General features: G+C 44.8%; 3 protein-coding genes across 3 annotated transcripts in view; 1 reads left to right on the forward strand and 2 right to left on the reverse strand.

The window, feature by feature from the left end:
- Window positions 1-25,429, forward strand: LOC311107600 (monocarboxylate transporter 8-like). Its single transcript, XM_084150121.1, has 4 exons — window positions 1-1,017; window positions 24,276-24,420; window positions 24,744-24,981; window positions 25,125-25,429. Exons 1-4 carry the CDS (start codon window positions 501-503, stop codon window positions 25,404-25,406), a joined length of 1,182 nt encoding a protein of 393 aa, XP_084006247.1. The 5' UTR covers window positions 1-500; the 3' UTR covers window positions 25,407-25,429.
- Window positions 1-25,962, reverse strand: part of LOC311107599 (monocarboxylate transporter 8-like) — a 274,710-nt gene that overhangs the window by 77,346 nt on the left and 171,402 nt on the right. The window lies entirely within an intron of this gene.
- Window positions 25,584-25,962, reverse strand: part of LOC311107249 (MORC family CW-type zinc finger protein 3-like) — a gene marked incomplete at its 3' end in the record, with an annotated part of 8,653 nt that continues 8,274 nt past the window's right edge. Inside the window, exon 12 of the mRNA XM_084149731.1 lies at window positions 25,584-25,599. Within this exon, the coding sequence (XP_084005857.1) occupies window positions 25,584-25,599 (16 nt within the window). The remainder of the gene's footprint in view (window positions 25,600-25,962) is intronic.

Consider the following 25,962-nt stretch of genomic DNA (forward strand, 5'->3'; position numbering starts at 1 on the left):
GAAGGTTATTTTCTGTGTTGACACGGTGGTCCTGAAAGCCCTCGGCGGAGAGATCCACATATTCCAATGTAACATTAAACCAATGAAAGAGGAGGAGTCGACACTCATTTGTTTACAGATTAGTCTACACGATGTGGACCGCGGAGACGAGATCGAGTTGAGGTTGGCGAGCAGCAGACGTTTTCACAGGTTGATGTACATTTTGCACGGAGCAGGAAAGCAAGTGAAATATTTTCTGGCGTCATAATTTCCCCTGGAAATAGGCTACGGGGAAATCTGCTGTATACCATGATAAATAAATAAGACCTGCCTGTCCTTTCACTATACAACCGATTTTATAGCCGCACTTCGGATACTGAAGTTGGTGCTGTGACTTCGCTTTGCCTATCATTCTTGGAAGAGCAAAGCTGAAAGAATCCTTTTTTTTTTATATATATATATATATATATATACAATCCTTGTCAATCAATAGGCTACTGTCGCTGTCTGATGCATGAGCGATGCTCCCAGAACACAACAGTAACCCCTCTACTGGACAGGATAAAATGGGGGTCAACGGGATAGGAGAAAATCAGACTGAAGAGGAAGCATCGAGCCGCGAGCCGCCGACTGAAAACTGTGATGAGGCACCTGCAGACTCTGAAATGGAGCAGAAAGGTGGTTCTCCCCAAGACCAGGAGAACCAGCAAGCACAGAAGGAGGACCAGGGACAGGACCTGGGAGATAGCGAATGCAAGATCCCACATGAGGACACTACTATCCAGCTCATCGAGGCTGGATGTCTCGATAGTAAGCCCGGTGTATCCCCGGATTTCCAGTCTCAGTCCCCGGCACCGATGCCAGGGCAGAGCACCGGGTTCGTCCCACCCGAAGGCGGGTTCGGCTGGTTAGTCGTTTTCGCTGCTACCTGGTGTAATGGATCCATCTTCGGGATACAGAACTCCTTCGGTATCCTCCACATGATGCTAGTGAACGACCACGCAGACCCCAATGACCAAACGTCGCAGTTTAAAGTAGGTGAGTCTGTCCTGTAACTGTTGCACCTGTTAAAGTTAGCCTACTGATGCTTACTTACTGTTGAAGGTAAGCGAGAAGGGTCAAATAAACCCAGTCAGAACTATACTGAACAAAAATATAAATGCAACAATTTTACTGAGTTACAGTTCAAATAAGGAAATCAGTCAATTGAAATAAATTCATTAGGCCCTAATCTTTGGATTTCACATGACTGGGCAGGGGCGCAGCCAAGGGTGGGTCTGGAAGGGCATAGGCCCACCGACTTGGGAGCCAGGTCCACCCACTGGGAAGCCAGGCCCAGCCAATCAGAATGAGTTTTTCCCCACAAAAGTGCTTTATTACAGACAAAAATACTCCTCAGTTTCATCAGCTGTCTGGGTGTCTGGTCTCAGACGATCCCGCAGGTGAAGAAGCCGGATGTGGAGGTCCTGGCCTGGCGTGGTTACACGTGGTCTGCGGTTGTGAGGCTGGTTGGACGTACTGCCAAATTTTCTAAAATGACGTTGGAGGCGGCTTATGGAGAGAAATTAACGTGAAATTATCTGGCAACAGTTCTGGTGGACATTCCTGCTGTCAGCATGCCAATTGCACGCTCGCTCAAAACTTGAGACATCTGTGGCATTGTGTTGTGTGACAAAACTGCACATTTTAGAGTGGCCTTTTACTGTCCCTTGCACAAGGTGCACCTGTGTAATTATCATGCTGTTTAATCAGCTTCTTGATATGCCACACGTGTCAGGTGGATGGGTTATCTTAACAAAGGAGAAATGCTCACTAACAGGCGACGTAAACACATTTGTTCACAAAATTTTAGACATTTCTGTGCGTATGGAAAATGTCTGGGATCTTTTATTTCAGCTCATGAAACATGGGACCAACACTTTACATTGTTGCTCAGCATTGTCTCAAGAAGATATTGAAGTAAAACATAAATTACATTTTTGATTATTGATCATATCCATCTTTGCTCTTCAGATGTGTCAGAGAATTTAGGCTACTACTTCAGTCTCGGCATCATCTGTCTGAAGACTCTTCAGCCTACTTCAGCCTACCTCAAGTCAATGTATAGACAATACATAGACCTAGGCCATATAGCACCACAGTTGCCTTACATTAACATTCTGGTCACGGCTCTAATTCTCTTATCATGCTTCCTTATGTTCTCCTCTTATGTTGTTAATTTATTTTCCATGTGACAAAGGCACTAGTGTGTGCCTCTATATTGTGGCCTCAATCTTCACCCCCAATCTGTTTAGGATTACTATCAGGCTTTTCTTTTATAGCACACTCACACACACACACACACACACACACACACTCACACACACTCACACAGCTCTTTTGCTTCACTACATCAGGGCCGTCACAAAGCATCTCAGATTAGGAGTGATGATCTAGGATCAGGTCCCCCCTGTCCATGTGATCTAATTCATTATGATCTTTAAGGGAAAACTGAGGCTCTTTGTGTATACAGGCCCTGATGCAGGACAGGTGTGTGCTGTTAGTTTGCACTTCTATAAATTATTCACAATGGGTGAGGAGGGACGGGCATTGTGGGATAGGTGAGGCTATAGTCTGTCCACGGCTCAGTTATCATTGAGCTGCAGCTCAGTTAAAGAGTTTTAATGTTTAACAGCTTAGCAGCCACCACACACACTCACCGCGACACCTTGAGTTGTCTCAACCACTTATATTGTTAGGATTAAATGTTTGTGGCTTTAGGATGAAACATGTTTGTGGCTTTAGGATGAAACATGTTTGTTGCTAAAGATAAAGCCAATCGTCTTCTCTCTAACGCTCTCTCAATTCTCAGAAAGGGCCTGACGTAGGCCTAGGTTCATTTTTAGGACCGAGATATGTTTACCTATGTATACATTCTTGCTATGGAAGTGTACACGTTCTCAGGTTTTCAACTGAAACTTTTAGGCCTTCATCCACTGGAGAGGTTTTTCCTCTCTCCCAAAACAACAACCCCAGATGAATGAGTGCCAAGACATCTCCCTGTTATTTTTCCTTCGTTAAGACTTTTTAATGTTTGGGTCCAGCCAAGATCCTGATTTCTAACCTTGAAAAAGGCGTCCACTGTTCGCATATCAGAAGGGATTAGACTAGTGAGCTGTAGTCAGATCCCCCAGCTCGACTAGCTCGCCCAGGGAAATGGTACAGTGCAGAAGGGGCATATTAGTGGAGGCTTCTGAGGGGAGGACGGCTCATAATAATGTCTGGAACGGAGCAAATGGAATGGCATCAAACACATAGAAACCATGGAAACCATGTGTTTGACGTTATTGATACCATTCCACTTATTTCCGCTCCAGCCATTACCACGTGCCCGTCCTCCCCAATTAAGGTGCCACCAACCTCCTGTGGGGCTTATAGACTGCCTGGCACATAATCACATCTCTCAGCTGAGCCCACACTGAGTGCAGTGCCCAGGCCTGTACCCACTCCAAGACATGAAGGAGAATTTACAGGCCCAGTCAAAACCATATCCACAGTAAGACACACTAGTTCTCCCCATAAGAGCTATGAGGAGGGAAATCAGGTACCAATCGCTGCCCAGTGGTGCTTGTTTTGATCATTGAGTCCGAATCTCTACGAAACAGACGTTATGTCATGTTTAGATTATTACTATGTAATTACACAGGTACAAATAATGGCCTGATATTTTCTGGGGGTATCAACAACAGTGGGCTAAGTGTGTAGAAGGATCCACATGTCAAGATGGAGGAAATCCTCATTTTTAAGTCTTTCATCAAAACAATAGTTTCATGATCTGAACCAGTTGGGCTAGAGGGGAATCCTTATCAACAAAGGAGTGCCTGAGGGGCGAGTTAGGTATCACGGTGAAGCGAAGGAAGGGAGTGAGGGACTTAAAGTAGAGGAAAGAGGGGTGGAAATAGTGAGGGAACATCCAGTTCCTTGAAGTTAACGCTGTCTGCGTCCCAAATGCAGGTTGGCATTTATTGTCATGAATCTTGCCCTGGAGGCAGCTCTGCAGAGTAGTCACTAGCTGGCACAGCCACAAAGTAACAAAATCTGATTTGAAACCTAACCTTAACCACACTGCTAACCCTAACCTCAAATTAAGACCAAAAAGCACATTTTTGGTTTCATGAATTTTTACGATATAGCCAATTTTGACTTTGCAGCTGGACCATCTAGCGGAAATCGCTGTTCTGCCTCCAGGGCAAGATTCATGACAATAAAAATCAAGATGCGTCCCAAATGGCACCCTATTACCTTCATAATGCACTACTTTAGACCAGGGCAAATAGGGCTCTGGTCTAAACTAGGGCACTGAATAGGGAATAGTGTTCCATTTGGGAGGCGCTCACTGTAAATCTGAGGGCGTCGTCTTAGTGAAAGCAGAATGGTGGAAACTTTGCTTTCTCTTATCAAATCGCATACTGACCAGTGATTAATTACCTGAAGGAGAGAAGGAAGGAAAATGGATGCATTTTCGAAACAGGGTATCAATCTAGGAGTGAGGGGAGGAAAGAGATGGAGAGGGTGATGGACATACAGAATGGGGTGAGTGATCCCAGGCCAGGGAATTGCTGAAAGAGATACAGACTTAGGCCTTGTGACCCACAAGGCTTGGAATGGCTATGGGTTCCAGTGAAATAGAGAGTGACAGTCAGTGATTTATTGAGGGGGTGTGTGTCCTGTTATCGTAGCTTTCTGGAGTCTAAAATAACTGTTATGGACGTGCTCATAAGGGTTATTTACTGTTAGCACTTATGCCTTTATTCCAAACCACCGGAAATGCATTTTATGTTGGCTGTATTTGGGGAGTTGATGCCCTCCAGATGTCCTACGGCCTGAAACATGAATAGAGAGCAGACATGACTGTCTGGCGTCATTCATTTACAGCACAACAAACAAGAATCCTCTTGCTCCATCTGTCTGGACCTGCTGGCTCAGTGCATTTTACTACATTTGATTTGCCCTGAAAACGAAATAGCGCATCTGGCTTACAGACTGAGGGAAACGTTTAAAATGCCTCAGATATCTTACGCCTGTTGATCAGGATTTAAACACTTGATGCTTAAAATATTGTTTGTACATAACATTCCTGCGTACAGTACACTACAGCAGTACTAGGACCCCTGGGGGTACTTGGCCTATCCACAGGGGGAACTTTAGAAGACTCATGAGTCCATAGGGTTATTGTTAAAATCCACATGAAGGGGTACTTCAGGGGTACTCCGGGCAGAGCAAAATTCAGTTGGTGGTACAGTAACCAAAAAAGGTTGGGAACCACTGCACTACAGTACAGTATTATGGTCAGTTAAGTAGGAATATAATACAGTAGGATGCAGTAGTGGAACTGTCCCTAAAATGGGCAGTTGGTCCATAATCTCTGGAATAAATCGATTGAACGCCATCTGTATGCGGTCTCTCTCCAATCCTTATAGGGCGTAGAAATATTCCACTCGGTATCCCTTTTGAACCCGATTTAAGGTTTATGATTGATGTGTTTTCTGGGACCTGACAAACATATTCCACTAAAAGGAGATTCGATTTCAGATTTCATCTCAGTTTTTTATGTATAGCTGTAATTTGTTTCCGTTATTGAACAAGATACTGTTATTACAGTACTGTACGATAGACTAGCGTCCTGTCCAGGGGGTTTAGTTATACATCAAGCTGCCTCATGCTAGCAAAACAAGAAAAATAAAAACAGGCTCCTTCCTTATGGCTTGGTCAAGACTACTCACTTTGTAAGACAATACATTATCATTACCATGCCTGATCATTTACCCATGAGTAATTAGCTTGTTCCGATACTTCACCCTCTCTGTAGTCTCTCTGGTCTAGAGCAGTGGTCAGCTACAGTGTAAATCCTAACAATTTGCAGTCTAAGGAATAATGTGGCATGTTTGGCATTCCAGAAGGCTGTGGAATAGAATAGATCCCAATCGGATCAGGGCCCTTTGTCCAGTCCACTGCCTCCCCTTCCAACGCATTTTAGACCCAATCAAATACTTGTTGTGTCTGTGTTTGTACTTTAGGACACTTAATTGTGCACAGAAGCTGCAAGGTACAGTAGTTTCACTCCTCATAGTGTATTTAGGCCCATTGAACAACCTGTTTCTGAGTTCTCTATACTGGAACTCCAGGCCTAGGACCGCTTGTTTGTGTTGAAGCTAAGCTACGCAACACATTAGACCCATTGAGCAACTTGTTTCGAAAGCACACTATAGTGTGCAACTGTGCATATAGGCTACTTATGCATACAGTAAATAGTGTGTACACCCAGCAAACCAAAATTGGTTCTGTGAATGTTCCCAGAACATTCATTAGGTTGCCCAAAAACGCTATAATAACACAAAAACTGTCCAATTGTGCTGATGATTATATAACATTTGTCTGATGTTGCAAGAACATTCCCAGAACACATTTTGTTATTACATTACCTGGAAATCTAATAAGAACCTTAGGAGAATGTTCTGTGGTGGTTGTTACAGCATTTTAGCGAATGTTGGAGAACATTCCAAGGATATTTATTTAAAAAATAAAAAAGTGTTTTTGGGATGTTATCCAGGGGTAGGAACAGAAAAATGGAAGATAACATCAATTTTCAAGGAACAGAAACGGAACTGGGAACGAAAGTGATCCATACTGTTCTGGAACAGAACCGTTATTTTAAAAGCATGGGAACCGGTTAATAACGTTATTTTACGTTCCAGGCATATTTGTCTCACAGCAAAACACAACAAAGCGCCTATGCAAAGCCCTCACTGTGTCACTCAAAAACGTATTCCAGTGTCTGCCTGCAAGCTGAAAATCTTTGCCTGTGTGTGTTTAGGCTACCTGCCCCTTCCTCCTCCGAAGCATAGGCTACTGTACTGACGTTACAAGATAGGGAGAGAGATTTTTTATTAGCTAGAGAAGAATGGATTAACTTTTTCAATGCTAGTTAATGATACTATAGGCCTAGTGATTACGTTTCACGTTGGATTTATTAACTACAAAAAGGTAAGACGTCTTTTTAATTCTGGTGCCGCTCTGCACACACAAGCTTGTTAGCTAGCTAGCTCAAGCTTGTTAACTAGTTAGCTCAAAGGATATTCAAAGTTCCTCCATAGAAGCTGCTTCTCCTAGGTATAATTCTGTGGACCTAATTCATATAATGCATGTCATAACAAGATGCTCAGAGCTTCAAGCCTCCTCCTTAACCCTCTCTCGCTCTCGCCCCACCCACAAAATGTCAGTCCCATCTTGCGCCATAGGCTACACTTGTCTGTCCATCACGCATGTAAACAACTAGCTTGCCTGCTCTATCCACACTGATTGGTGAAGTAATTCATTGAGCTTAATGTAAAACAAACGGTTGATTTCAAAGGTTAAAAAAGGAACAATATAAACATATATATTTTTTTTTTTACCGGTTCAGACCTTTATTTAGCTGGTCAGAACAGTGGAATGGATATTAATATGGAGTTGGTCCCCCCCTTTGCTGCTATAACAGCCTCCACTCTTCTGGGAGGGCTTTCCACTAGATGTTGAAACATTGCTGTGGGGACTTGCTTCCATTCAGCCACAAGATTATTAGTGAGGTCAGGCACTGATGTTGGGCGATTAGGCCTGGCTCGCAGTCGGCGTTCCAATTCATCCCAAAGGTGTTCGATGGGGTTGAGGTTAGGGCTCTGTGCAGTCAAATTCTTCCACACCGATCTCGACAAACCTTTTCTGTATGGACCTCGCTTTGTGCATGGGGGCATTGTCATGCTGAAACAGGGACAGGCCTTCCCCAAACTGTTGCCACAGTTGGAAGCACAGAATCGTCTAGAATGACATTGTTTGCTGTAGCGTTAAGATTTCCCTTAACTGGAACTAAGGGGCCTAGCCCGAACCATGAAAAACAGCCCCATACCATTATTCCTCCTACACCAAACTTTACAGTTGGCACTTTGCATCGGGGCAGTTAGCGTTCTCCTGGCATACGTCAAACCCAGATTTGTCCATTGGACTGCCAGATGAAGCGTTATTCATCGCTTTTCCACCGCTCCAGAGTCCAATGGCGGCGAGCTTTACACCACTCCAGCGGATGCTTGGCATTGCGCATGGTGATCTTAGGATTGTGTGCGACTGCTCGGCCATGGAAACCCATTTCATAAAGCTCCCGATGAACAGTTCTTGTGCTGACGTTGCTTCCAGAGTCAGTTTGGAACTCGGTACTGAGTGTTGCAACCGAGGACAGACGATTTTTACGCACTACGCGCTTCAGCACTCGGCGGTCCTGTTCTGTGAGCTGTGTGGCCTACCACTTCGCGGCTGAGCCGTTGTTGCTCCTAGACATTTCCACTTCACAATAACAGCACTTACAGTTGACCGGCAGGGCAGACATTTGACAAACTGACTTGTTGGAAAGGTGGCATCCTATGACGGTGCCACGTTGAAAGTCACGGAGCACTTCAGTAAGGCCATTCTACTGCCAATGTTTGTCTATGGAGATTGCATGGCGGTGTGCTCGATTTTATGCACCTGTCAGCAACGGGTGTAGCTGAAAGCAGAATCCACTAAATTGAAGGGGTGTCCACATACTTTTGGTGATGTAGTGTAATTTATTTTGATTCCAACCCTTGATGTTATCATCCTAATGTTGGATAAAACCTTAACTAGAACTTAATGTGAATGTTAGCTAATGTCCTGGAGATGTTCCCGGTTTGCTGGGACCACTTAATGCCTTGAGCAGAAGCTGCATGGTAGCTTACGTTCTCACATTGCATTAAGGCCAATTGAACAACGCATTGAACAACCTGTTTACTGCAACTATGCTAAGCCTAGTAGGACTGCTTTTTCAGCGAGGGGGAGAGAACAGTGTTGCATCAGGATCAGAAGAAAGTGGACTCTTTGTTTTCAGTTCAGACAAGCAGCAATACTCTGATCATTTAAATTCAACACTTGTGAATGGTATTACTTCCATCACAGTTGTAATAATGAATATGATATCATGAGATGTTCATTATTTAGGAGTTAGTTATGGGATTGTAATAGAATAACAATGTATTGCTGCTTGCTGCTCCACTTTCATTCCTTTCATCATTATTGTGAGTGTGTTCAGATACCCATGCTACATCCCAAATGGCTCCCTGTTTCCCATATAGTGCCCTGGTCAAAAGTAGTGCACTAAATAGGGAATAGGGTGTCATTTGGAACACACTCCCTGTGATTCTGTTAATGAGGCCTCGTAAACAATGTTGTCATCACCGGCTTATCTCACACAATTAGTGTCTTCCGTGAGGTCACTGTCTCTTTAAATAGACAACAGCCTCACCCCTGGCATCTGAGGAACAATCATGCAGTCAGGGGCCTAAGAGGAGGGGAGGGGGGAGAGAGATCGAGTGGGAGAGAGAGAGAGAGAGAGGGGGAGAGAAAGAGGGGTGTCTTCTCTTTCTGCCAGCCTGTCACTATGCGTCTGTCACTGCTACTGGATCATGCTCCTAGAAAGAGTGTTTTTCTCTCCCTCCTCTGCATGTTTTTCACTCACTTTTCTATTTTCTCTCTCTCTCTCTCTCTCTCTCGCTAGCTCTTTCTTTTTTGTTTTGAAGCGTTCATACCTAATTATTTGAATGCATTCTGGCTGCTTTATTATTAAGACCCTGGGCTGCTGGGAGAGAGGGAGATAAGTGGGGGATGAGGGAGGGGGGGGGGGAGAGGTGGAGGTATAGAGGGATGGGGTGATGAGATGGAGGGGTGGAAGGTGGGCGAGAGGAAATGTTGAGAAGATTATAGGGCTCGGGCTGGATGGAATGAAGGGGTGTGGAGTTGGTCAAGCATCAAGGGTTTCTACTATATGCTTTCTGTGCCTGCCTCTGAAATGGCACCCTATTCCCTATATGGTGCACTACTTTTGACCAGGGCCTTGACCAAAAGTAGTGCACTACAGTGCCTTGCAAAAGTATTCATCCCCCTTGCCGTTTTTCCTATTTTGTTGCATTACAACCTGTAATTTAAATGGATTTTTATTTGGATTTCATGTAATGGACATACACTAAATAGTCCAAATTGGTGAAGTGAAATGAAAAAAATAACTTGTTTCAAATATTCTAAAAAATAAATAACGGAAAAGTGGTGCGTGCATATGTATTCAACCCCTTTGCTATGAAGCCCCTAAATAAGATCTGGTGCAACCAATTACCTTCAGAAGTCACATAATTAGTTAAATAAAATCCACCTGTGTGCAATCTAAGTGTCACATGATCTGTCACAGGATCTCAGTATATATATACCTGTTCTGAAAGGCCCCAGAGTCTGCAATACCACTAAGCAAGAGGCACCACCAAGCAAGCAGCACCATGAAGACTAAGGAGCTCTCCAAACAGGTCAGGGTCAACGTTGTGGAGAAGCACAGATCAGGGTTGGGTTATAAAAAGATATCGGAAACTTTGAACATCCCACGGAGCACTATTTTAAAATCCATTATTATAAAATTGAAAGAATATGGCACCACAACAAACCTGCCAAGAGAGGGCCGCCCACCAAAACTCATGGACCAGGCAAGGAGGGCATTAATCAGAGGCAACAAAGAGACCAAAGATAACCCTGAAGGAGCTGCAAAGCTCCACAACGGAGATTGGAGTATCGGTCCATAGGACCAATTTAAGCCGTACACTCCACAGAGCTTTACGGAAGAGTGGCCAGAAAAAAGCCATTGCTTAAAGAATAAAATAAGCAAACACGTTTGGTGTTCGCCAAAAGCCATGTGGGAGACTCCCCAAACATATGGAAGAAGGTACTCTGGTCAGATGAGACTAAAATTGAGTTTTTTGGCCATCAAGGAAAACGCTATGTCTGGCGCAAACCCAACACCTCTCATCACCCCGAGAACACCATCCCCACAGTGAAGCATGGTGGTGGCAGCATCATGCTGTGGGGATGTTTTTCATCGGCAGGGACTGGGAAACTGGTCAGAATTGAAGGAATGATGGATGGCGCTAAATACAGGGAAATTCTTGAGGGAAACCTGTTTCAGTCTTCCAGAGATTTGAGACTGGGACGGAGGTTCACCTTCCAGCAGGACAATGACCCTAAGCATACTGCTAAAGCAACACTCGAGTGGTTTAAGGGGAAACATTTAAATGTCTTGGAATGGCCTAGTCAAAGCCCAGACATCAATCCAATTGAGAATCTGTGGTATGACTTAAAGATTGCTGTACACCAGCAGAACCCATCCAGCTTGAAGGAGCTGGAGCAGTTTTGCCTTGAAGAATGGGCAACAATCCCAGTGGCTAGATGTGGCAAGCTTATAGAGACATACCTCAAGAGACTTGCAGCTGTAATTGCTGCAAAAGGTGGCTCTAGAAAGTATTGACTTTGGGGGGGGAGTGAATAGTTATGCACGCTCAAGTTGTCTGTTTTTTTGTCTTATTTGTTTCACAAGAAAAAATATTTTGCATCTTCAAAGTGGTAGGCATGTTGTGTAAATCAAATTATACAAATCCCCCCAAAATCCATTTTAATTCCAGGTTGAAAGGCAACAAAATAGGAAAAATGCCAAGGGGGGGGTGAATACTTTCACAAGCCACTGTAGATAGGGAATAGGGTGCATCTTCAGACGCACTCAGTCTTTATTCCTCCTCTGGTCCGTTCTGGTTTGCTTCCTTTTGGCTGATGTGAGTTACAGTTAGCCCTTTGTCTTAAAACAAACACCAACTAACTGGAAGTTTTACTGTAAAACAGCATGTTGTATGGAAAACATGTTGGATGAATAATAGTCTCTTTCTTCTCATGTACTATATCAGTAAACCCCAGAGAGGCCTAACCTAACCTTTTTTGTATGTACTGTACATTCTTCATGTCTCCTACATTGTAACAAGTTAACTGATATATATTCTACTTTAACCTGGGCCGTGGTCCAGCGTATCACCTGTCAAATCGACAAATATCCATCTGGCATGTTTGCTTACTGCTTTGGCCGGGGAAGAAGAAACATTGAATGGCTGCCAAGGGCAATATGGGTTCTGCTCAGATTTCACATCATTCCGACTGTCCGTTCTAATGTGTAACCAATGACCCAGGACGCGTCCCAAATGGAACCCTATTCCCTATATGGTGCACTACTTTTTGACCAAAGCCCTATGAGTAGTGCAATATATAGGGAATAGGGTGCCTTTTGGGATGCATTCCCGTTCTGTTGGACCCAGAACAGACTGGAGACATTAAAGCTACCTTTGGCCCTTAAGACTCAGGGATGGTTTGCCCTGGAGGGTACAGCATGTCTCTGTGCACGGTAGTCTGAACACATTAACCCCACTGGGCACAGTAGTACAGCATGTTGTTATCATAGACCAATAGTTATTTTATAAGTTAAATAAGAAGGGTAGGGTACAACATGTTTCTATTCAGGTTAACCCCACTGGGCACAGTAGTACAGCATGGACCTGTATCTCTATCCATGGCTGAGTTTGCTGTTTTATCTAATAATAATAGATTTGATTTTATATAGCTCTTTTCATTACAAACAGAATCTCAAAGTTGCTTTAAAAACATGGTTATTATTAGAGCTGGGACAATAAACCGAAAATGATCGACACCGATCACTTATTGCAGGCATTCTGCTGATATCGTTCATTACGATAAGTAGCCTATACTAGAGAAATGTGAAGTTTGAAATGAAATAAGTTTGCTAATATGGTGGATTGTCAGCGGCGGAAAAAGTACCCAATTGTCATACTTGTCATAGTAAAAGTAAATATACTTTAATAGAAAATGACTCAAGTAAAAGTGAAAGTCACCCAGTAAAATACTACTTGAGTAAAAGTCTAAAAGTATTTCGTTTTAAATATACTCAAGTATCAAAAGTAAATGTAATTGCTAAAATATACTTAAGTATCAAAAGGAAAAGTATAAATCATTTAAAAAATCTTTATATTAAGCAAACCAGACAGCACCATTTTCTTGTTTTTTATTTACTTACTGATAGCCAGGGGCACACTCCAACACTCAGACATCATTTATAAATAAAGCATGTGTGTTTAGTGAGTCCGCCAGATCAGAGGCAGTAGGGATGACCAGGGATGTTCTCTTGATAAGTCTGAATTTGACAATTTTCCTGTCCTGCTAAGCATTCAAAATGTAACGAGTACTTTTTGGTGTCAGGGAAAATGTATGGAGTAAAAAGTACATTATTTCCTTTAGGAATGTAGTGAAGTAAAAGTTGTACAACGTATAAATAGTATAATAAACTACAGATACACAGAAAAACTACTTAAATAATACTTTCTAGTAATTTTACTTTAGTACTTTACACCACTGGTGAATTTTAATGGGACAATTGATGGCCTCAACCATCGAACTAATAGTAGTTGTTTAAAGGAGAATAAAAAAAAACAGTGTTGCACATTGTTATAAACGTATCGTTCTATTTATCGTTATCGCATAAATTCAGGCAATTTATCGCGATATACATTTTTGTCCATATCACCCAGCTCTATTTAGTGCAGGTTACATAAGGTGGGGTACAACATGGTATTATTATCCCAGATCAGTGGTTATTAAATAGGTTACATAAGGTGGGGTACAACATGTTTCTACATGCAGATAATCCATATTGAGAAGCCTACCACATGTTTTATACAGGTCCAACTAAGGAGGATTCTGCATGTTTCTATGCAGTGCAGGTTAACCCTATAGATCAATGGTTATTCTACAGGTTATATAAGGAGGGTACAACATTATATTATTATACTGCGCCATCTTGGCGCCGACGAAGATGGCGGCCTCGCGACTAGCTCTTAGGAAACTTTGCAGTATTTCTTTTTTTTTTATGTATTATTTTTTACATTATTAGCTCAGAAAGTGTTTTGCATCATTACATACAGCCGGGAAAAACTTTTGGATATCAGAGCGGCGGTAACTCACCAGCATTACGACCAGGAATACGACTTTCCCGAAGCAGATCCTTTGTTTGCTCTCCCAGGGCAACTGAACTGATTCCAGTGGCTGACCCAAAACATCGCCGGCGGAGGAGAGGCACTCAGAGCGGCCTGCTGGTCTGACTTAGGAGGCGCGCACACCACCCACCGCTTCCAAGTATTCTACTCGCTAATGTTCAATCTTTAGCTAACAAAGTCGACGAACTACGTGCAGGGATTTCTTTCCAGAGAGACATTAAGGCCTGTAACATACTCTGTTTCACGGAAACATGGCTCTCTTGGGATATTCTGTCGGAATCGGTCCAGCCAGATGGGTTCTCAGTTCATCGCGCAGACAGGAATAAATATCTCTCCGGGAAGCAGAAGGGCGGAGGTGTGTGTTTCATGATTAATGACTCGTGGTGTAATTGTAGTAACATAGAGGAACTCGAGTCCTTCTGTTCACCCGACCCGTCCTTCTGTATATCCCCCCTGCGAAGGAGAACAGCGCCGGAAGAAGATGGCTGCCGTTTTACAGCCCTCTAACCAATTGTACTATTATGTGTGTTTTTCCGCGTTATTTGTAATTTATTTTGTACATAATGTTTATGCCATCGTCTCTTATAACCAAAGAGAGCTTCTGGATATCAGGACAGCGATTACTCACCTCGCGTTGGACGAACACTTTTTTTTCAACGAGGCGTTCGCGAAGGATATTCTACAGACTCCAGACAAGGCCCAGATCCCCGTCATTCGCGTGAGGAAGAGACGGAGATACCGTGGACGTAGGTCGGGGTGCCTTGTAAAGATCCGACGGCGAACGAGTAAACTGCCTCTCCCATCAATCCTATTAGCCAACGTTCAAGCTTTGGATAATAAAATGGACGATTTAAGATTACGGTTATCCTACCAACGGGACATTAAAAACTGTAATATCTTATGTTTCACGGAGTCGTGGCTGAATGACAACAATGACAACATTCAGCTAGCAGGCTATACGCTACATCGGCAGGACAGAACGGCAGACTCGGGTAAGACGAGGGGTGGCGGTCTCTGTATTTTTGTAAACAACAGCTGGTGCACAAAATCAAATACTAAGGAAGTCTCAAGGTTTTGCTCGCCTGAGGTAGAGTATCTTATGATAAGCTGTAGACCACACTATTTACCAAGAGAGTTTTCATCTATACTTTTCATAGCTGTCTATTTACCACCACAAACCAATGCTGGCATTAAGATTGCACTGAATGAGTTGTACAAGGCCATTAATCAACAGGAAAACGCTCATCCAGATGCAGCGCTCCTAGTAGCAGGGGACTTTAATGCAGGGAAACTTAAATCCGTTCTACCTCATTTCTACCAGCATGTTAAATGTGCAACCAGAGGGGAAAAAACTCTAGACCACCTTTACTCCACACACAGAGACGCATACAAAGCTCTCCCTCGCCCTCCATTTGGCAAATCTGACCATAACTCTATCCTCCTGATTCCTGCTTATAAGCAAAAACTGAAGCAGGAAGCACCAGTGACTCGGCTAATAAAAAAGTGGTCAGATGACGCAGATGCTAAGCTACAGGACTGTTTTGCTAGCACAGACTGGAACATGTTCAGGGATTCTTCAGACAGCATTGAGGAGTACACCACATCAGTCACTGGCTTCATCAATAAGTGCATCGATGATGTCGTCCCCACAGTGACCGTACGTACATACCCCAACCAGAAGCCATGGATTACAGGAAACATCCGCACTGAGCTAAAGGGTAGAGCTGCCGCTTTCAAGGAACGGGACTCTAACCCGGACGCTTATAAGAAATCCCGCTATGACCTCCGACGAACCATCAAACAGGCAAAGAGTCAATACAGGTCTAAGATTGAATCATACTACACTGGCTCTGACGCTCGTCGGATGTGGCAGGGCTTGAAAACTATTACAGACTACAAAGGGAAGCACAGCCGCGAGCTGCCCAGTGACACAAGCCTACCAGACGAGCTAAACCACTTCTATGCTCGCTTCGAGGCAAGCAACACTGAAGCATGCATGAGAGCACCAGCTGTTCCGGACGACTATGTGATCACGCTCTCCGTAGCCGATGTGAGTAAGACTTTTAAGCAGGTCAACATTCACAAGGCCGCAGGGCCAGACGGATTACCAGGACGTGTACTCCGAGCATGTGCTGACCAACTGGCAAGTGTCTTCACTGACATTTTCAACATGTCCCTGACTGAGTCTGTAATACCAACATGTTTCAAGCAGACCACCATAGTCCCCGTGCCCAAGAACTCTAAGATAACCTGCCTAAATGACTACCGACCCGTGGCACTGACGTCTGTAGCCATGAAGTGCTTTGAAAGACTGGTCATGGCTCACATCAACAGCATAATCCCAGAAACCCTAGACCCACTCCAATTTGCATACCGCCCCAACAGATCCACAGATGATGCAATCTCTATCGCACTCCACACTGCCCTTTCCCACCTGGACAAGAGGAACACCTACGTGAGAATGCTATTCATTGACTACAGCTCAGCATTCAACACCATAGTGCCCTCAAAGCTCATCACTAAGCTAAGGATCCTGGGACTAAACACCTCCCTCTGCAACTGGATCCTGGACTTCCTGACGGGCCGCCCCCAGGTGGTAAGGGTAGGTAACAACACATCTGCCACACTGATCCTCAACACGGGGGCCCCTCAGGGGTGCGTGCTCAGTCCCCTCCTGTACTCTCTGTTCACCCATGACTGCATGGCCAGGCACGACTCCAACACCATCATTAAGTTTGCCGACGACACAACAGTGGTAGGCCTGATCACCGACAACGATGAGACAGCCTATAGGGAGGAGGTCAGAGATCTGGCCGTGTGGTGCCAGGACAACAACCTCTCCCTCAACGTGACCAAGACAAAGGAGATGATTGTGGACTACAGGAAAAAAAAGAGGACTGAGCACGCCCCCATTCTCATCGACGGGGCTGTAGTGGAACAGGTTGAGAGCTTCAAGTTCCTTGGTGTCCACATCACCAACGAACTATCATGGTCCAAACACACCAAGACAGTCGTGAAGAGGGCACGACAAAGCCTATTCCCCCTCAGGAGACTAAAAAGATTTGGCATGGGTCCTCAGATCCTCAAAAAATTCTACAGCTGCACCATCGAGAGCATCCTGACTGGTTGCATCACCGCCTGGTATGGCAACTGCTTGGCCTCTGACCGCAAGGCACTACAGAGGGTAGTGCGTACGGCCCAGTACATCACTGGGGCAAAGCTCCCTGCCATCCAGGACCTCTATACCAGGCGGTGTCAGAGGAAGGCCCTCAAAATTGTCAAAGACTCCAGTCACCCTAGTCATAGACTGTTCTCTCTGCTACCGCACGGCAAGCGGTACCGGAGTGCCAAGTCTAGGTCCAAAAGACTTCTCAACAGCTTCTACCCCCAAGCCATAAGACTCCTGAACAGCTAATCATGGCTACCCGGACTATTTGCACTGCCCCCCCACCCCATCCTTTTTACGCTGCTGCTACTCTGTTAAGTATTTATGCATAGTCACTTTAACTCTACCCACATGTACATATTACCTCAACTAGCCGGTGCCCCCGCACATTGACTATGCAACGGTACCCCCCTGTATATATAGCCTCCCTACTGTCACTTTATTCTATTGTATATATAGCCTCCCTACTGTCACTTTATTTTTTACTTCTGCTCTTTTTTTTCTCAACACTTTTTTGTTGTTGTTTTATTCTTACTTTTTTTGTTTAAAATAAATGCACTGTTGGTTAAGGGCTGTAAGTAAGCATTTCACTGTAATGTCTGCACCTGTTGTATTCGGCGCATGTGACCAATAAAATTTGATTTGATTTGAATATCTCACAATCAAATGCAGACCGTATTATCTCCCAAGATAATTTTCTTCGGTTATAGTCACGGCCGTGTATATCCCCCCTCAAGCCGATACCACGACGGCCCTCAAATAACTTCACTGGACCTTATGCAAACTGGAAACCACATATCCTGAGGCTGCATTTATTGTAGCCGGGGATTTTAACAAAGCAAATTTGAGGACTAGGCTGCCGATGTTCTATCAACATATCGACTGTTGTACTCGCGCTGCTAAAATCCTCAACCATTGCTATTCAAACTTCCGGGATGGTTATAAGGCCCTCCCCCGCCCTCCTTTCGGCAAATCTGACCACGACTCCATTTTGCTTCTCCCTTCTTATAGGCAGAAACTCAAACAGGAAGTACCCATGCTAAGGACTATTCAACGCTGGTCTGACCAATCGGAATCCACGCTTCAAGATTGTTTTGATCACGCAGACTGGGATATGTTCCGGGTAGCTTCCGAAAATAATTTAGACATATACACTGAAACAGTGACTGAGTTTATCAGGAAGTGTATAGGTGATGATGTGCCCACTGTGACTATTAAAACCTACCCCTAACCAGAAACTGTGGATAGACGGCAGCATTCGCGCAAATCTGAAAGCGCGAACCACCGCATTCAACCATGGCAAGGTGACTTGGAATATGGCAGAATACAAACAGTGTAGCTACTCACTCCGCAAGGCAATTAAACTGGCAAAACATCAGTATAGAGACAAAGTGGAGTCGCAATTCAACGGCTCAGACACGAGACGTATGTGGCAGGGTCTACAGACAATCACGGACTACAAAAAGAAAACCAGCCACGTCGCCGACACCGACGTCTCGCTTCCAGACAAGCTAAACACCTTCTTCGCCCGCTTTGAGGATAACACAGTGCCACTGACGAGGCCCACTACCAAGGACTGTGGCCTCTCCTTCTCCATGGCCGACGTGATTAAGACATTTAAGCATGTTAACCTCCGCAAGGCTGCCGGCCCAGACGGCATCCCTAGCCGCGTCCTCAGAGCATGCGCAGACCAGCTGGCTGGTGTGTGCATGGACATATTCAAATCTCTCCCTTTCCCAGTTTGCTGTTCCCACATGCTTCAAGAGGGCCACCATTGTTCCTGTACCCAAGAAAGCAAAGGTAACTGAACTAAATGACTATCGCCCTGTAGCACTCACCTCTGTCATCATGAAGTGCTTTGAGAGACTAGTCAAGGATCATATCACCTCTACCTTACCTGTCACCCTAGACCAACTTCAATTTGCCTACCGCCCCAATAGATCCACAGACGATGCAATTGCCATCACACTGCACACTGCCCTATCCCATCTGGACAAGAGGAATACCTATGTAAGAATGCTGTTCATTGACTATAGCTCAGCATTCAACACCATAGTACCCTCCAAGCTCATCATTAAGCTCGAGGCCCTGGGTCTGAACCCCGCCCTGTGCAACTGGGTCCTGGACTTCCTGACGGGCCGCCCCCAGGTGGTGAAGGTAGGAAACAACATCTCCACTTCGCTGATCCTCAACACTGGGGCCCCACAAGGGTGCGTGCTCAGCCCCCTCCTGTACTCCCTGTTCACCCATGACTGCGTGGCCAAGCACGCCAATTAAATCATGAAGTTTGCAGACGACACAACAGTAGTAGGCTTGATTACCAACAATGACGAGACCGCCTACAGGGAGGAGGTGAGGGCTCTGGGAGTGTTTTGCCAGGAAAATAACCTCTCACTCAACATCAACAAAACAAAGGAGATGATCGTGGACTTCAGGAAACAGCAGAGGGTGCACTCCCCTATCCACATCGATGGGACTGCAGTGGAGAAGGTGAAAAGCTTCAAGTTCCTTGGCGTACACATCACCGACAAACTGAAATGGTCCACCCACGCAGACAGTGTGGTGAAGAAGGCGCAACAGAGCCTCTTCAACCTCAGGAGGCTGAAGAAATTTGGCTTATCACCTAAAACCCTCACAAACCTTTACAGATGCACAATTGAGAGCATCCTGTCGGGCTGTATCACTGCCTGGTACGGCAACTGCACCGCCCACAATCGCAGGGCTCTCCAGAGGGTGGTGCGGTCTGCCGAACGCATTACCGGGGGCAAACTACCCGCCCTCCAAGACACATACAGCACCCGATGTGACAGGAAGGCCAAAAAGATCATCAAGGACATCAATCACCCGAGCAAATGCCTGTTCACCCCGCTATCATCCAGAAGGCGAGGTCAGTACAGGTGCATCAAAGCTGGGACCGAGAGAATGAAAAAACGCTTCTATCTCAAGGCCATCAGACTGTTAAATAGCCATCACTAGCACATTAGAGGCTGCTGCTGCCTATTGAAATCACTGGCCACTTAAAGAAATGGAACACTAGTCACTTTAATAATGTTTACATATCTTGCACTACTCATCTCATATGTATATACTGCATTCTATTCTATAATATTATTCTGTATCTTAGTCCATGCCGCTCTGTCATTGCTTGTCCATATATGTACAGTGAGGGAAAAAAGTATTTGATCCCCTGCTGATTTTGTTTGCCCACTGACAAAGACATGATCAGTCTATAATTTTAATGGTAGGTTTATTTGAACAGTGAGACAGAATAACAACAAAAAAATCCAGAAAAACGCATGTCAAAAATGTTATAAATTGATTTGCATTTTAATGAGGGAAATAAATATTTGACACCCTCTGCAAAACATGACTTAGTACTTGGTGGCAAAACCCTTGTTGGCAATCACAGAGGTCAGACGTTTCTTGTAGTTGGCCACCAGGTTTGCACACGTCTCAGGAGGGATTTTGTCCTACTCCTCTTTGCAGATCTTCTCCAAGTCATTATGGTTTCGACGCTGACGTTTGGCAACTCGAACCTTCAGCTCCCTACACAGATTTTCTATGGGATTAAGGTCTGGAGACTGGCTAGGCCAATCCAGGACCTTAATGTGCTTCTTCTTGAGATGCTCCTTTGTTGCCTTGGCCGTGTGTTTTGGGTCATTGTCATGCTGGAATACCCATCCACGACCCATTTTCAATGCCCTGGCTGAGGGAAGGAGGTTCTCACCCAAGATTTGACAGTACATGGCCCCGTCCATCGTCCCTTTGATGCGGTGAAGTTGTCCTGTCTCCTTAGCAGAAAAACACCCCCAAAGCATAATGTTTCCACCTCCATTTTTGACGGTGGGGATGGTGTTCTTGGGGTCATAGGCAGCATTCCTCCTCCTCCAAACACGGCGAGTTGAGTTGATGCCAAAGAGCTCGATTTTGGTCTCATCTGACTACAACACTTTCACCCAGTTCTCTTCTGAATCATTCAGATGTTCATTGGCAAACTTCAGACGGGCCTGTATATGTGCTTTCTTGAGCAGGGGGACCTTGCGGGCGCTGCAGGATTTCAGTCCTTCCCGGCGTAGTGTGTTACCAATTGTTTTCTTGGTGACTATGGTCCCAGCTGCATTGAGATCATTGATAAGATCCTCCCGTGTAGTTCTGGGCTGATTCCTCACCGTTCTCATGATCATTGCAACTCCACGAGGTGAGATCTTGCATGGAGCCCCAGGCTGAGGGAGATTGACAGTTCTTTTGTGTTTCTTCCATTTGCGAATAATCGCACCAACTGTTGTCACCTTCACACCAAGCTGCTTGGCAATGGTCTTGTAGCCCATTCCAGCCTTGTGTAGGTCTACAATCTTGTCCCTGACATCCTTGGAGAGCTCTTTGGTCTTGGCCATGGTGGAGTGTTTGGAATCTGATTGATTGATTGCTTCTGTGGACAGGTGTCTTTTATACAGGTAACAAACTGAGATTAGGAGCACTCCCTTTAAGAGTGTGCTTCTAATCTCAGCTCATTACCTGTATAAAAGACACCTGGGAGCCCGAAATCTTTCTGATTGAGAGGGGGTCAAATACTTATTTCCCTCATTAAAATGCAAATCAATTTATAACATTTTTGACATGCGTTTTTCTGGATTGTTTTGTTGTTATTCTGTCTCGCACTGTTCAAATAGACCTACCATTAAAATTATAGACTGATCATTTCTTTGTCAGTGGGCAAACATACAAAATCAGCAGGGGATCAAATACTTTTTTCCCTCACTGTATATATTCTTAAATCTCATTCCTTACTTTTTTGTGTGTATTGGGTATATGTTGTGAAATTGTTAGATGTTACTGCACTGTCGGAGCTAGAAGCACAAGCATTTCCCTACACCCGCTATAACATCTGCTAAACACGTGTATGTGACAAATAACATTTTATTTTACTTATAGATAAATGGTTATTCTACAGGTTATATAAGGAGGGTACAGCATGTTTCTACATGCAGATGAACCCTATTGAGAACCCTACTGCATGTTTTATACAGGATATCAGTTACAGCATGTGTATAAATAGGTTAACCTTACTGCTGTGGTCATGAGCACCATGTAGAAGTTAACAGTTTAAATTGGGTTGACGTGTTCTGCTGAAGTGCACACACATGTTGGCTTCTGGAGGTTGTCAACAGTTGGTTGTGAAAGGTTGTGAAAGGTTGCACAGAGGTTGTAAATATGTTGCAGACAGGGCATAGACAGGTAGTAGACATGTTGTACTTTAGACAGACATCACACATACAGTGCCTTCGGAAGGTATTCAGACCCCTTGACTTTTTCACATTTTGTTACGTTAGAGCCTTATTCTAAAATTGATTAAATTGTATTTTTTCCTTCATCAATCTACACATAATACCCCATAATGACAAAGCAAAAACAAGTTTTTATACATTTTTGCATATGTATAAAAAAAAAAAAACGGAAATATGACATTTATATAAGTATTCAGACCCTTTACTCAGTACTTTGTTGAAGCACCTTTGGCAGCGATTACAGCCTCGAGTCTTCATGGGTATGACGCTACAAGCTTGGCACACCTGTATTTGGGGAGTTTCTCCCATTCTTCTCTTCAGATCCTCTCAAGCTCTGTCAGGTTGGATGGGGAGCGTCACTGCACAGCTATTTTCAGGTCTCTCTAGAGATGTTTGATCAGGTTCAAGTCCAGGCTCTGGCTGGGCCACTCAAGGACATTGAGACTTGTCCCGAAGCCACTCCTGTGTTGTCTTGGCTGTGTGCTTAGGGTCGTTGTCCTGTTGGAAGGTGAACCTTCGCCCCAGTCTGAGGTCATGAGCGCCCTGGAGCAGGTTTTCATCAAGGATCTCTCTGTACTTTGCTCCGTTCATCTTTCCCTCAATCCCGACTAGTCTCCCAGTCCTTGCTGCTGAAAAACACCCTGCCATCACCATTCTTCATCGTAGGGATGGTGCCAGGTTTCCTCCAGACGTGACGCTTGGCATTCAGGCCAAAGAGTTCAATCTTGGTTTCATCAGACCAGAGAATCTTGTTTCTCATGGTCTGAGAGTCCTTCAGGTGCCTTTTACTGAGGAGTGGCTTCCGTCTGGCCACTCTACCATAAAGGCCTGATTGGTGGAGTGCTGCAGAGATGGTTGTCCTTCTGGAAAGTTCTCCCATCTCCACAGAGGAACTCTGGAGCTCTGTCAGAGTGACCATTTGGTTCTTGGTCACCTCCCTGACCAAGGCCCTTCTCCCCCGATTGCTCAGTTTGGCCAGACGGCCAGCTCTAGGACGAGTCTTGGTGGTTCCAAACTTCTTCCAATTATGAATGATGGAGGCCACGGTGTTCTTGGGGACCTTCAATGCTGCAGAAATGTTTTGGTACCCTTCCCCAGATCTGTGCCTCGACACAATTCTGTCTTGGAGCTCTACGGACAATTCCTTCAACCTCATGGCTTGGTTTTTGCTCTGACATGCACTGTCAACTATGGGACCTTATATAGACAGGTGTGTGCCTTTCCAAATCATGTCCAATCAATTGAATTTACCACAGGTGGACGCCAATCAAGTTGTAGAAACATCTCAAGGATGATCAATAGAAACAGGATTCACCTGAGCTAAATTTCGAGTCTCATAGCAAAGGGTCTGAATATTTATGTAAATAAGGTATTCGGTTTTTAATTTTTAATACATTAGCAAACATTTCTAAAAACCTGTTTTCGCTTTGTCATTATGGGGTATTGTGTGTAGATTGATGAGGACATTTTTTTATTTAATCCATTTTAGAATAAGGCTGTAACGTAGCAAAATGTGGAAAAAGTCAAGGGGTCTGAATACTTTCTGAATGCACTGTACATGCACTGTAACAAGTACCATGTTGAAGGACACAGATTAAGGGATTCATCCTACTTTGTCCTTACTGTAGTTAATGACCCTCTTATCTAGGTAGCTCTCCTGTTGCTTGGAAACAAATTTGTGGTTACCTTACCTTTTGAGTGTATCAATATTGAAAATAACCTTGTATTCATGTGTGGATTATATGAACTATTTTCTCTGTCCCCCAACCTATCCCCTCTCCACCTGCCCTCCTTTTTCCTTACCTGTCCTCCATCCCATCTCACATGACCTTCAATCTCCCTCCCTCCCTCACTCTTCCTGACCTGTCCCTACCTCCCTCCCCCTCTCCTCCCTCCCTCCAGCCTGGGTGGGGGCTCTGGCGATGGGCATGATCTTCTTCTGTTCCCCGGTGGTCTCCATGTTCACCGATCACTTCGGCTGCATGAAGACAGCTGTGGGCGGGGCCACCATGGCCTTCATCGGACTCCTCAGCACCGCCTTCGCAACGTAAGAGAACCCTCCAAACATTCTAGAATCATTAGAACACTCCACACCTTCTAGAACTATTACAACCCATCTACTCTAGAGCCCTTATAGAACCCTCCACAATCTTATGAACTCTCTTTGTATGTTTTGCCACTCCTTTTGCCTATCATTTCTTTTACAAGTCCTGCCCTCAGTGACCTGAGCATTACACGTTCATGCTAGGGTGTCACAGGCTCTGTTCCCTATTGACACTAACTTACTGCTCATAAGGAAGGAATGCATTCAATATATATTCTATTCTAGTTTTGCACAGTGTTTACTTACCGCTACCCCTGCCCGCCCAGGTCTCTCAGCCTGCGGTATTTCACCTATGGGATCCTGTTTGGCTGTGGCTCGTCCTTTGCCTTCCAGCCCTCCCTGGTGATCCTGGGCCACTACTTCCGGCGGCGGCTGGGCCTGGCCAACGGCGTGGTGACGGCTGGCAGCAGCCTGTTCTCCATGGGCCTCCCGGTGCTGCTCACCAAGGTGGTGGAGCCGCTGGGCCTCAGCAGAACCTTCCAGATCCTGAGCCTCTTCATGCTGGTACTTTTGTGATGTGTTCAGTGATCATCCATTACACTTTGTTTACATCTTACTGTTTAAAAAAAAAATGATGCGACTCGTTGAAGTAAATGTCAAATTCGACTTTGAACAAGTGTTTATTTTCATTCTTATCAACAAAACAGGTCCAGGCCCTGCTGGCCCTGACCTTCAGACCCCTGCTGCCCCAGGGAGCTCCAATAGGACCACCAGGACCAGGGGGCCCCGTCGGGTCCGCACCCCAGCCAGGAGCCACTGCCCGGGGAAGCCGCTGGAGCAGGGCCCTGACCCAGGTCCGGAAGGCCTTTAACCTGAAGGTGTTCCACATCGTTACCTACCGGGTGTGGGCGTTCGGGGTGGCTACGGCCGTGCTGGGTTACTTTGTGCCCTACATCCACTTGGTAAGGGCTCAGGGACCATCAATATAAATTCTTGAAGATTTTACCATGTTCTTGGTATTGTGTTGTATTTAGGGCAACGTTTTCTGCTCGCAAAGACACCTGCGCTGTGAGTGAAATTATAATGATAGAATTATAATAATCTGCAGCACAATTTATGATGTGAAACTTTTCTTTAACAATTTCCATTTAGAATGTTGCTGTGTGTTAGATCACAGCGCAGCTGTTTTTGAAAGGGGAAAATAATGCCGCACTTACTGCTTTTAGTGTCACCTTGATTGGCATGTTAGAGTTTTTTAGTTCACCAAGTCGACTTCAGAGGAAATCTTCTGTAATATTGTGTTGTGTTAGGTTACATTGTGTGTTGGATTAGGTTGTGACATATTGTGTCAGACAGACCAACTTATCTAAAATAAGTAGCTAGGGACATTGTTGCATGGAGACACCTTGTCACAGCAATATGTTATATATATATATGAGAGAGAGAGAGAGAGAGAGAGAGAGAGAGAGAGAGAGAGAGAGAGAGAGAGAGAGAGAGAGAGAGAGAGAGAGAGAGGAGATGAGAGAGAGAGACGAGAGAGAGAGA

Source organism: Coregonus lavaretus, assembly GCF_964263955.1.
Source record: "Coregonus lavaretus genome assembly, chromosome: 32".
NCBI lineage: Eukaryota > Metazoa > Chordata > Actinopteri > Salmoniformes > Salmonidae > Coregonus > Coregonus lavaretus.

Excerpts from the sequence above, each read along its gene's own strand:
- LOC311107600 (XM_084150121.1), top strand. The coding sequence starts at position 501 with ATGCTCCCAGAACACAACAGTAACCCCTCTACTGGACAGGATAAAATG. Across the intron at positions 24,421-24,743 it reads CTCAGCACCGCCTTCGCAAC|GTCTCTCAGCCTGCGGTATT; the intron begins GTAAGAGAACCC and ends CTGCCCGCCCAG. Across the intron at positions 24,982-25,124 it reads TCCTGAGCCTCTTCATGCTG|GTCCAGGCCCTGCTGGCCCT; the intron begins GTACTTTTGTGA and ends TCAACAAAACAG.